Source organism: Ranitomeya variabilis, chromosome 1 (assembly GCF_051348905.1).
Source record: "Ranitomeya variabilis isolate aRanVar5 chromosome 1, aRanVar5.hap1, whole genome shotgun sequence".
NCBI lineage: Eukaryota > Metazoa > Chordata > Amphibia > Anura > Dendrobatidae > Ranitomeya > Ranitomeya variabilis.
Window position 1 is genome coordinate 813,025,445 of NC_135232.1, and position 14,047 is coordinate 813,039,491.

The 14,047-nt window shown below is 39.5% G+C and overlaps 1 protein-coding gene across 1 annotated transcript in view; it reads right to left on the minus strand.

Annotated features, from left to right (window-relative positions):
• ANTXR2 (ANTXR cell adhesion molecule 2) overlaps window positions 1-14,047 on the minus strand; it is a 280,690-nt gene that overhangs the window by 126,402 nt on the left and 140,241 nt on the right. The window contains exon 12 of the mRNA XM_077274548.1: window positions 11,630-11,708. Coding sequence (XP_077130663.1) covers window positions 11,630-11,708 — 79 coding nt within the window. The remainder of the gene's footprint in view (window positions 1-11,629; window positions 11,709-14,047) is intronic.

Here is a 14,047-nt window from a genome sequence, read left to right on the forward strand (position 1 = left end):
ATGTATTAAAAGTTCAACAATCAAAACACTTTTGCCTTGATTCATCATTTGCATTCTTTTAAATGTAAGCCTCCTGTCCCCGGTCATATACTTACCCTCTGGCATCCTAACAGTTTTTTGGTTCCTCTCCGGTCCCACGAAACCATCTTGTGAGCGCAAGTTTTGACTGACCAAAAGTTAAAAGCTACGTTACAAGCTCTCAATGCAAGTCTATGAGAGCCAAAATGAGGCCAGGACGAGGCTCTCATAGACTCGAATTGAAAAGTGACCTCTGCACCGCTCCATGAAACACTGGAGCTGTCGGAAGGTCATTTTTCGCCGCATACTGACAGAAAAGGGGAGAGACGCTGGACAACGATGAAGGCGGCAGAAGTTGACTTTGAGATAGGGGGCAGGAGAATTACATTTAAAGCACCACTCCAGCGATGGAATTAAAAGAAAAAACTGGAGTGGTGCTTTAAGTGACTTTCCTTCTTGGTCTTTTTGTATTCGTCAAGGTTTTTTGCAACAAATTCTTCAAAATTCCTCACCCAGTTGATGAGCTTTGCCACAATGTCATAAATGGTTTTTATTTTTTTCTAGAATGTTTTTAAAGCAAAAAGTTGCATAGTTTACAAAATGTCACAAAAATTGTACCAAAAAGTTTGGGCATACGTATTATCATTCCGGAGGAGCTGGAGAACATTTGCGCAGAAAATGTAGAACATTTTTTAAAAGTTACAAATGGTGAATCAGGTCAAAACACCTGGAAGATGTATATCCAGCCCACAGTGGTGAACTAAAACAAAAATACAGTCGAACACCGAAAAAAGTGACTTTGAAATACGCAGAAATGAGAAGATGAATATGGAGCAAACATAAAACATGCACAAAACACACAAAACTAGGCAAAAATGGCGCAAAAGCAATGATGAATCTGCTCCCTTGGCATAAAATGATTTTTGTCATTAAGATTTGTGGATTCTAAAGCAACATTGATACCTGGGTTATTAGTTTATATGCATTATGTAAGGTTTATTACCCTCTTGTATCATCAAAGATACGCTCCACACAATAGCGAATAAAAATTTGTAGAGTTTCAATATCAAATTCATATAAAATCATCTTCAGAGTTTCTTGCAACAATCTTTCTTCTTGTCTTACATATTATAACTTTTTTTATTTAAAAAAAAAAATGTTTGTGGCTTTGGCAGGTCAACACAACGCCTTCACATGTGGACTTGCAATGGATAAAACTGTGTCTTCTCAGCCAAAACCTAAATCCATAATTCAGCTTTGGAGGAATTTAAAGTGTCTTTCTATCTTGGACATTTATGGCATATCGACCACACATTTTTATTTCTATGTATGCAGGAATCCACCTATCAGACTTCTTTTAATTGAAACTTACAATGAAAATTGGCTGATGCACAGGCTTTGATTGCATTGAAAGGTGGCCATTTATATACATTGTTCTTTCTATTTGTATTTGAAAGAAATAAAACACCACCTTAAGATTTTAATAATTTTCTTTATTAATTATGCATTTTACCCAGAGATTAATAAATTAAACCATAAAAAGCATTGCAAATCAAATCCCGAAAAGTTTAAAATGGTATCACGAGGAATCATCATTCCAGCTATTCAGCCATGTCTTAAGACTTTAGTGGCCAAAAGAAGTCCGGCAATTTACAAATAAAGACAAATGTTATGAATCTCTTGGCTTGCCAATTTTTTTATTCTATTGTTACTGCCAAAACAAAAATATTCACTTCAAGCAGCTTTAGGCTCTGCTGGACCTCTCTTAAGATTGCTCTTAAGATTCCATTTGCTTTAAAAGCCAACTGGGTAAATAAAAAAATATATTAAAGGAAACCTGCCATTGGAGATATGCTGCCAGAACCACAAGCAGCATGAATTGCAGTCTGGCTCTGTGATTGCTGCCAGGTATGTTTTACTCTGAAAGCTGCAGTGGAGTTTGGAAAGCCAATCAAGGACTATAGCTAAAGTCCTGACCAGTCTGGTGCAGTCTCCAGCCGGCTCCTACCTGTCCTGCTCTAGTTGACTTACAGGCCTTGCCCACGTGTTTACATAAGGATAGACTTGTCAATCAACTGGAGTGGAGCAAGGAGAAGGCAGCTGGTGACCGTATCAGACTGGTGAGGTCTCAAACGATCCAACATTTCAAAGTAAAAAAAAAATCTGTGCAAAATGTAAAAAACAACTCGGGGCTGCACTTAATCTCTAAACTTTGCATCAAATAATTGGACAATACCACCCTTTTTATCCAGTTTAAAACAATGTATAAAAGATTTATATTTGCGCTAAAAGACCAGAGAATACAGAGTACCAAACACGCACATATAAAGTATAAGTGGGGGATCCATCAGATAGCTATCTTAAAGATATGCAACATCTAATAAAAGGGGGACTTCAGAAAGGCTATTTAAACAAGCATGAGTTCGATTTTATTAACACCATCCATCCTAGAGTCCCATATTTTTATTACCTATCTAAGGTCCATAAGGATCCAATCCACCCACCCACCCAGGAGACCTATAATTTCAGCAATAGGAAGCCTTACAGCCAACCTATCCAAATTTGTAGACTGTCACCTAAGTTATGTCCTGAACTCCCTTCTCATTTGAAAGATAGCTCCCATATTTTACAAATTTTACAACCTATCCAATGGGAGGACCATTATATTATGGGAACTCTTGAAATTACTTCTTTATACATGATTTTTCAACATGAAAAAAGCTGAGAAGCAGTGAATTATTTTTTGTCCAAGAATGGCACTACACCAAATGACCAGATTGTCTCTGTTTTAGATTGTATTTAATTTATACTAACCCACAACTATTTTCGCTTCAGGATGCACTACTACTCCCAGCAGTGGGGGACCGCCATGGGGACCAAGTTTCCCCCCAGTTACGCTAATTTATATGTGGGTTGGTGGGAAGAAACCATTTACGTTGATGGTACACTGCGGGCGAACCTGGTCCTATGGTGGCGTTTCATTGATGATATTGCTTTTATTTGGTCTGGTTGTCCTATTTTATTGTTAGATTTTATTAATGAATTAAATAAAAATCACTATTTTTTAAATTTCACAGCCACCACCAGCACCAAAGAAATGAATTTCTTAGATCTAAAGATTTTTATTGATGAAAAACAATTCAAACTCAGGCGTACCACAAACCTACTATATCTCTTTGGACAATTGTCATCTTCCGAGCTGGCTCATAAATGTCCCCAAAAGCCAGTTTATAAGAGCTCACAGAAATTGCTCAAGACCAAAGGATTTTGATATAGAAGCTGACACCTTAATTGAATGTTTCCACCACAAAGGATATGATAATGAGCGACTTACACAAACAAGACAGCTAGTGGAAAAATTTCCTCGAGAACAAAGAAAAAATAGTAAAAACAGTAATCATTTAATAAACGACTAAGTTCCTATCATAACGCAGTATAACGCCAACAGAAAAATTCTAAAAAGATTGTATGTAAGCACTGGAGTATTCTAAAGGAGGACAAAGTCATTGGAGGACTATTAGCAGAACGTCCTAGATTTATCTATAGGAAGGAAAACAACTTGGGGAAAATGATAGCCCCTATGATCTCTAAACCACTGGCTTAACAGCCTCCCTCTGTTTTTTTCATGTAGAAAATTCTTACCATGCAAAAAATTAGACACCAAAAAACAATTCAATATTGTCAATCAATCGACAGAAATCAGCATTAAAGATTTTATCACTTGTGCCACAAAGGGGGTAATATGTGGCATAACATGCCCCTGTGGGTAATTATATATAGGGTGAAGCACATGCCCAATGAGCATAAGGATTGGGGAACATCTGTGCAACATTAGCAATAAATTCATGGGCCATCCTCTATCCCAACACTTTTTAAGGTATTATGGGGGTTCACTTAAGGATATTAAAGTCACTGGAATCAAAATCGTTAAAAAAAGATGGAGAAAAGGCAATTTTATCCACCAAATGTCTCGTGAAGAAAGTAGGTGGATTTTTTAAATGAATACTTTAATACCCAACGGTTTAAACAATGAAATTGAACTATTCACCTTTAACACATAATGCAGGATTATCAACTTCCAATATGATATATAAGCGCCCATAACGCCCACCGGACCATCCCTAACAAAAGGAATCAGTGTATTCCAAAACGTGTTGGATTGTGGTCCCTCGGGTGCTCCGTAGCCAGTCACATGAGGTCTCACATGACCGTGACGTCACGCAAGGTCCTGCAGCCTTCTGCACCTTGCTGGCTGTATGCCATTCTTTAGCTGATACTGCCTGCACGCGGCCACTTGGCATACACCAACAGGGGCGTCTGTTACCAGCCGGGATGGCGCCCCACTATTAAGGAACTTTCCGTTCTGTTGAAACCTTTTTCTGTAAAACAATTCTATTCTTAAATACCGGATTGCGCACAAGCAACAACATCTGCACACCATAAAGACCTTTCTCGTTTTGGCCCATTACCCTTAAGTAGTTATTCTCTCATACCCAGGTAATCTAATACTCATTTTTTAGTTGTGTATAATTCTTGTCAATTTTTAGATCTCATCAACTTTTACACTTGTTTGGTACTCTGTATGCTCTGGTCTTTTAAGGCAAATATAAATCTTTAAAAAAAAAAAACAATCTGCCTGCAATTGCGCAGCTAGACTCTGATTCATGCTACCCATGGTTTGAGCAGCATTAATCAAATTACAGGTATCTGTTAAACTTAATTTTTGATTTTTTTTTCTTTAAAAATTCCAGTTTTTGTATGCTTTAAAACAATTTGAATGACACATATTCAATTGTAATATCTTGACACTTATGTCTGTTTACATAATGTTAGAAACACTACTGGAAAAGCTAAATATTTGAAGGAAACCTTTTGCCTGATTCATGAATCAGAGCCTAGCAGCATGATTATAGCTGTATATATGTTTCTCTTAAACAATGTTTTAGAGAAAATATAACTAGAAGAGAAGGCCAGGGACTCTAGCTAGAGAGCAGATAGTCTGACCGTGCTCCTAGCCAGGTGTAACCAGCCATGTGAGAGATGACTAACAAGTCTTTCCAATAGCAAGAGACAGGGTTGGACTGGCTCACCAATGAACCGGAAAATTCTCTGACAAAGCTGGCTCCACCATCTGGATTTCAACAGTATCTGAACAATCACGTGACAACTGATCGAATCAGCAAGCAGCGCCAAATCCTAACATTGTGTACCTTGTAGCTTTCCACTTTATACACTGCCTGATAAAAATTAGTCTAGATCCAAAAAAACACTTGAATGATAACGCATTGGTTTTGTACACATGAAAGGTGGACTCTGAGAATCAAGTACAAGTGCTTCTCACAAAATTAGAATATCATCAAAAAGTTAATTCATTTCAGTTCTTCAATGCAAAAAATAGTCATTACAAATAGAGTGATCTATTTCAAGTCTTTATTTCTGTTAATGTTGATGATTATGGCTTACTGCCAATCAAAATGCAAAAGTCAGTATATTAGAATACCAATAACACCAGCTTAAAAAATTATTTTAAAATCTGAAATGTTCGCTTACTGAAATCTATGTTTGTAATGACTCTATATATATAATATGTGAGTTTCACTTTTTGTATTGAAGAACTGAAATAAATTAACTTTTTGATGATATTCTAATTTTGTGAGAAGCACCTGTATTTTGGTGGGCCCAATGTTCTTCAGCCTGACAATGGCAAGAGACAGGTCAATCAGATGGAGTGGTGCTAAGAAAGGGTCTTCTAACTATACTCTCTCTGAAATGCTGGAGCGTTTCAGAGAAAATATGTCTGGCGGCAATCATGCAATCAGGCTCTGATTCACGCTGCCTGCGGTTTGCGCTGCATGAATCAGCAAATAGATTCCCTTTAAAGAGAACACAAAAATATTCCATTCAATTCACCCAATGAGTGCACGGCAGGAAGAGCTCGCCAACGAAAATCCTTTCCAAGAAAAGTAGCCAGCATTTACTGCTTTAAAATCCACATAACGGAGCCTGAGTGCATGCAGTTACATCCAGGGTTAGATCATACACAACAACTAAGGCTTGTTACGTGTTGTCTATGATCTCAGCCTGTTCTCACCCTGTTAATAACTGCATGCGTTCAGGCTCTGCTATGTGGATTTTAAATTAAAACAATAAACGTTGGTGATTTTACAGCAGCGTGTGCTAGCTACTTTTCTTGGATTGGATTTCCTTAAAAACACTTGTAAAATTAATATCACAGAGATACCCTAGGAGACCAGGATTTTTTTTACACATGTGAGAGAACTTTGAATAAAGCAGAAACTTTAGAGATTTTCATAATGATTATGCAAATGTAGCCACTTTGCCCTTTAAGGGGTTGTCTGGGAAAAATGAAAATTGTCATGGTGGCTTGGTACGTTAAAAAATAAAAAAGCAATACTTACCTGGCAATTACCAAATTCAGCACAGGTCATGAGCACCAACTCTAACATAATCTAAGCATAAATGTGACAAAAATTGCACGCTCCCTATTCTGCTCTGAGGTTTAGACCCAGAGCACAATAAATATAAGATATAATAATAATAATAATAATAATAAAAAATACTCACCTCACACTTCACCTCTCTGGCTGCTTCACTACTTGCGGCCAGTTGTCCGGTCTTTTTTCAGCCGTCATGCGCCATATCTGTCCGCTTCACTATAGGCCAGGACTTCTGCCCCATTTATAAGGTAGCAGTGCACGTTGTAATATGACAAAAATGCAACATTATGATGTTTGCAGCCAGGAGTCCTGGCCTATAGCGAAGAGGCCAGACACGCCATGTGTGAAAACAAAAAGAAGAGGACCAGATGCAGTGAGCAGCAGGCACCTTTAGACTGCCATCTATATGGGACAATGAACGATGACCTATGTGGGCAACATTTTCCAGACAAAGACCATGTCTTTGCAGGTATAAAAAGTATCTTTTTACATGCTCCTAATCAGATATGGACATCTGGCATCAATGTTCCTACATGTCTAAAGACAGGTCTATACACCTGTTTTTAATATCAGACAATGTAGGACAATCCCACCCAGTGTCACCTTGCCGACGGTGGGATGGCTTTTATGCTATTTTTCAAAAACAGTATTACTAAGAACCCTGTATTATTTAAATGCACTTTTGCTTTTTACCTATTTACAGCAGGGTTTATGTTCATTTTACTTCTTGTAGATTTTTATATATAACACATATCCTATATCAAAAGTAATAATGCTTCACAAAGACATAAACATACACAATTTCCATGAATTCCCAGGGAAAAATGAAAGCATACCAAATAAATAAAATATAATATTTTATTGAAGAAAGTAATATTTTAAAGTGCAGGTGTACCCCTCTTTTGCCCTGGAGGATGTTGAATTGGTAACTATACGAAATTGTCACGGCTCTGTGTCCGCCTTGTTTTTATTGAGATTTCCTGATCTTGCATAGATGTCATGGTTTTTTAAAATATTACTTTCTTCAATAAAATATTATATTTTATTTATTTGGTATGCTTTCATTTTTCCCTGGGAATTCATGGAAATTGTGTATGTTTATGTCTTTGTGAAGCATTATTACTTTTGATATAGGATATGTGTTATATATATTAATGTTGCTGTTTGTTTAAACAGACTATCCTGGTTACGTAAAATGGACCTTAAAGCCAGGGAGACCACCTGGCGGTCCAAGGCCACGGATCTATTCAAACAGGGAATCTCTTCTACTGCACAAGATGGTATATTGGAAAATCGGGACCTCATGATACAGTATAAAAATATAGTGCACAAAAAATTGAAAGTATGGTGGAATAAAACTGCTTTAGAAAATTATGCTGAACATAATATTATTCCAAGAGGCTTGAGAGTGCAGGTGTACCCCTCTTTTGCCCTGGAGGATGTTGAATTGGTAACTATACGAAATTGTCACGGCTCTGTGTCCGCCTTGTTTTTATTGAGATTTCCTGATCTTGCATAGATGTCATGGTTTTTTAAAATATTACTTTCTTCAATAAAATATTATATTTTATTTATTTGGTATGCTTTCATTTTTCCCTGGGAATTCATGGAAATTGTGTATGTTCTTGTAGATTTTGTATGCTTTATGGCCAATGTGCTGCATGTATACCAACTTAAACCAAACTCAATATGTTTTTTCCATGCTGACTGAATATTAGTAATTGATCCAAAACAGATAAGCATTAGGGATGAGCGGACTCCTGGATGTTCGGGTTCATCGGGTTCGGACGAACTTTAGTCCAAAGTTCGGTTCAGATACAAGAACTTGACCCCGAACCCAAACAACATATAAGTCAATGGGAACCCAAACTTTGGAGTTATTAAATGACTGTATAATGGTAGTAATAAGGGCAAGGGAGCTGCAAACCGAAGTAAAATGGTGGTAACAGCAGGACAAAATGTGGATTGAGAAATACTTAAAATAACATAGAATAAAAAAATATAAAAAATAATAATCTTGAACCAGGAGGCAGAGGCAAGTAGGGGAGTGGAGTAGTGCCTTTTTTAAATAAATTAAATAAAAAAAGAAGTAGGGGTCCCTCTGTTTTTAACGGCTTCATCACCTTGGGATTTTCCATTTTTGCATTTTTGTTTTTTTTGTTCCATTTCTTCCCAGAGCCATAACGATTTTATTTTTTCAGCAATATGGCCGTGTGAGTGCTTGTTTTTGTGGGACAAGTTGTACTTTTGAACTACACCATTGGTTTTACCATATAGTGTACTGGAGAAAGGGAAAAACATTCTAAGTGCTGTGAAATTGCAAAAAAAAGTTCCACAATTGTTTTTTGTTTGTTTTTTTACCATGTTCACTAAATGATAAAACTGACCTGCCATTATGATTCTCAGGGTCATTACAAGTTTGCAGATATGGAACATGTATAGCTTTTTTAATTACGTGGTGTAAAAATGCAAAGTTTGTAAAAAAAAAAAAAAAATGGCGTCATTTTCTGAGACCCATAGCATCACTGAATACCGACCGCTGCTGCGTGGGAAAAAAAGTTAATTTTCTCCCAGCAACATTCTGCTAAACGCAGTTTAACAACATTATTAACCTGCAGATTAAAGGCCCCGTCTCACTAAACGATTTACCAACGATCACGACCAGCGATACGACCTGGCCGTGATCGTTGGTAAGTCGCTGTGTGGTCGCTGGGGAGCTGTCACACAGACAGCTCTCTCCAGCGACCAACGATCAGGGGAACGACTTCGGCATCGTTGAAACTGTCTTCAACGATGCCGAAGTCCCCCTGCAGCACCCGGGTAACCAGGGTAAACATCGGGTTACTAAGCGCAGGGCCGCGCTTAGTAACCCGATGTTTACCCTGGTTACCAAAAAAAACAAACAGTACATACTCGCCTTTCGGTGTCCAGGTCCCTTGCCATCTGCTTCCTGCTCTGACTGAGATCCGGCCGTACAGTGAGAGCAGAGCGCAGCGGTGACGTCAGCGGTGCTGCGCTCTCACTTCTCACTGTACGGCCGGCAGTCAGTGAGAGCAGGAAGCAGACGGCGAGGGACCTGGACACCGAAAGGCGAGTATGTACTGTTTGTTTTTTTTTACATTTACGCTGGTAACCAGGGTAAACATCGGGTTACTAAGCGCGGCCCTGCGCTTAGTAACCCGATGTTTACCCTGGTTACCAGTGAAGACATCGCTGGATCGGTGTCACACACACCGATTCAGCGATGTCAGCGGGGCCTCAACGACCAAAAAAAGGTCCAGGCCATTCGGACACGACCAGCGATCTCACAGCAGGGGCCTGATCGCTGGTACGTGTCACACATAGCGAGATCGCTATGGAGGTCGCTGTTGCGTCACAAAACTAGTGACTCAGCAGCGATCTCGCTAGCGATCTCGCTATGTGAGACGGGGCCTTAACCACATATCTGTTCTGCAGGTTAATAGCGTTTTTCTCTGGAGACAGATTCCCTGTAAATCAGCCATCAAGTGTGGGAAAATATGTGGGCTGAGATATTAATAAAAAATAACTACAGTTTTAATTAATATGTTAATATTAACCCTTTCAAGACACAGCCCTTTTTCGTTTTTGCGTTTTCATTTTTTGCTCCCCTCCTTCCCAGAGCCATAACTTTTTTATTTTTCTGTCAATATGGCCATGTGAGGGCTTATTTTTTGCGGGACGAGTTGTACTTTTGAATGCCACCATCGGTTTTATCATGACTTGTACTAGAAAATAAGAAAAAAATTTCAAGTGTGTTGAAATTGCAAAAACAGTGCAATCCCACACTTGTTTTTTGTTTGGCTTTGTTTCTAGGTTAACTAAATGCTAAAACTGACCTGCTATTGTGATTCTCCACATCATTATGAGTTCATAGACACCAAATATGTGTAGGTTATTTTTTATCTAAGAGGTGAAAAAAAAATCCAAACTATGCTAGACAAAAAAAAAAAAAAATTCCGATACCCGTAGCGTTTACATTTTTCGGGATCTCGGGTCGGGTGGGGGTTTATTTTCTGTGTGCCAAGCTGTCGTTTTTAATGATACCACTTTTGTGCAGATACGTTCTTTTGATCGCCCTTTATTGCATTTTAATGCAATGTCTAGGCGACCAAAAAAAACGTAATTCTGGCGTTTTGAATTTTTTTAACACTACGCCGTTCAGCAATCAGGTTAATCCTTTTTTTTTAATTGATAAATTGGGCAATTCTGAACGCAGCGATACCAAATATGTGTATGTTTGATTTTTTTTATTGTTTTATTTTGAATGGGGCAAAAGGGTGATTTAAATGTTTATTTTTTTTAATTTTTTTCATATTTTTTAAAACATTTTTTTTTACTTTTGCCATGCTTCAATAGCCTCCATGGGAGGCTAGAAACTGGAATAACTGGATCGGCTCTGCTACGTAGCAGCGATCATCAGATTGCTCCTATGTAACTGAATTACAGGCTTGCTATGAGCGCCAACCACAGGGTGGCGCTCACAGCAAGCCGGCATCATCAACCATAGAGGTCTCAAAGAGACCTCTGGTTGTTATGTCGACGCATCGCTGACCCCCGATCACATGACGGGGGTAGGCGATGCGCACATTTCCGGCCCGATGGCCGGAAGTGGTAGTTAAATGCCTCTGTCAGCGGCATTTAACTAGTTAATAGCGGCGGGTGGATCGCGATTCCACCTGCCGCTATTGCACGCACATGTCAGCTGTTCAAAACAGCATGTTGCCGGAGCCCACATCAAAGTGGGAGACATGACATGCGCCGTACTAGTGTGGCGCATGTCGTGAAGGGGTTAATATTGAACATAAATTTAAGCCTATTGATTCGACTCTCCTCAACAGTCACAATCTCTCATTTGTTCCCTCAGGAAAATGAATTGCCCACTTCTGGTCTAGAAGAATGGACGCTTTGATGCTACTTTGAAGGCAAAGTTTGGTCACATCAAATCTTGATTTGATTAAGATTTCTATTTTCTTCATTCACACATTTTGTTAATTGATAAAAACAAACTATTGACACATTTATTTTATTTTTTAAAGCATTTTTACTTTCCAGCATTTTTTCCACTCTGGTCGAAAATTTTTGCACAGTGCTCTATATCATTTTGTTAATATCTGTTAATATTTTTTACTTACACAAGTTGAAGCTGTGATCGTCTGAGGATTAGTCAGTGCAGTTTTTCCATTGTTCACGCTCACCCAAACCTCCATAGTTCTGAAAAATGACAGTTCCAAAAAATTTTTTAATAACTATTATAGATATTTCATTAAGACTCAGTTTTTTAATTTACAAGTAAGACAAAGTTAATGGGAATCTGTCACAACATTTGACCTATATAAACTATTAATATTGGCATACAAGTTATAGACTGCTGAGGAGAGTGATACCTTTGTGCTTCACATCAGATGCTTTAGGCTACTTTCACACTAGCGTCGTGCACTGCACTTCGCTATGCGTCGTTTTGGAGAAAAAAACGCATCCTGCAAAAGTGCTTGCAGGATGCATTTTTTCTCCATTGACTTGCATTAGCGACGCAGTGCGACGCATTGCCACACGTCACAACCATCGTGCGATGGTTGCGTCGTGTAGTGTCAGACCGTCGCCACCAAAAGACGTTGCTTGTAATGTTTTTTGGTGCGTCGTTCCCATCTTTTCCGACCACACATGCGCGGCCGGAACGCCGCCCCCCGTACCTCACAATGGGGCAGCAGATGCGTTGAAAAACAGCATCCGCTGCCCCCGTTGTGCGGCGCTTGCACAGTATGCGTCGGTGCGCTGCAACGTCGCAATGCGACGTGCAGTGCACGACGCTAGTGTGAAAGTAGCCTAATTGTGGATAAATGTTCTTTTACCACTTCATATAAATTACCTCTTCCAGGCGATGGGTTGGATGCTGCCTGGAGGTAACTCTGCCCCCACAGATTATTTTACATGAAGGGGGAGTTACCAGTGTGATATGTACCGTAATAGCCAATCTGTGCTCTTCTGATCTCACTGCGGAGCTGTGTGTGGTTATTACTGACACCCCTGCAGGTTCCTCTCAGCTTCCATCTCACAGACAGACAAGGCTGCAATATTGTTGCAATACAGCAGAGCTCAGAGAGCTGCAAAAAATTGACTTGCAAGAAGACAAATTTCTCTTGTTCTGTGTTAGTTACTAGTCTCATACTGGTAACTCCACAATTTATTTAACCCCTTCCCAACCTTGGATGTATTCTGTACGTCTTGGTTGGCTGCTACTTACCAACCTTAGATGTACTGAGCTGTGCATGCTCAATCGCCGCTGGTGTCAGCTGATTCTGACAGCTGACACCCGGCACTCAGTGCATGAGCTCCCAGCACTATTAGCCACAAAATATTGCAATTGTTAGAAAACAGGCAGAGGGAGGAAGCTCTGCCCTCTGATCAGACACCCTGATGTCATCGCGGGGGCCCGATCATTGCCATGGTGACTCAATGTCATCATGACAACATCCAGGTCACCAGGCCTCAGATCATGCGCAGAACAAGCTCTCAGTTGCTTGTGTAAGTGCAGCACTGACAGCTATAATGCATTGCAATGAATTGAGTGCATTTCATTGGATTATAACTGCTATCAGGCTGCAGAAAGTGAAAGTCTCATAGATGGACAAAGTAAAAAAGAAAGAAAAAAAAAAAAATTTGCAAAAAATGATTTTTTTAAAAAAATCAGAAAATAATGATATGAATAATGAATATTGTACTCATAATTTTTTTTTCTATTAAAAAAAGTACACATGTTTGGTATCTCTGCATCCAAGACGACCCACCCCATAAAGCTGTCCGACTAGTTATATAGTTATATACTAGTTATTTAGAAATAAATGAAAAACAGGGGAATAACCATGCTTTTTCATCACATCAGCAAACAAAACGTGGAAGAAAACGCAATCAAAAAGATGAATGTAAATAAAAAATGGTATCTCTGAAAACGTAATCTTGTCCCACAAAAAATAAGCTGCCATACAACTCCATCAGTGGAAAAATTAAAAAGTTACCATATTTTTCGGACTATAAGATGCGCCGGACCATAAGATGCACCCCAAATTTTTAGAAGAAAAATTGAGGAAAAAATGAATGAGCCAAATGGGGGTCAGTCCTGAAATTAGCTTACCCAGGGGGATTGGCAGCACTGGTGGAGCAGAGTCATAGGGGGTGTTTAGTGGTCCGGCAATATGACCTAGACTGGTGCACAGCTTTGGCGGTGCTTGGTGGTGTGGGGGGCTACAGCGACATTTTGTGAAAGCCTGGAGCCCCCGCACATCTATTACTGTGATGCGGAGATCTCTGGGATATCCCATTCCAGTGCTGCAGGTTCCACGGTGAGACGAGATCTCGGAGCCGAGATCTCAATCTGCGTATGCACCACCTCTGGCGGCTATTTTTATGGAGGCCACAGCATTGAGGTAATAGAAGTGCGGGGCCTCAGGCTTTCATAAAATGTCACCAGAGCCCCCCGCACCACCGCGCTCCACCAAACTTGCCGCACCAGCCACACCAGGCTGGGATGGGAGCAAGATCATCGCCTTGCAGCG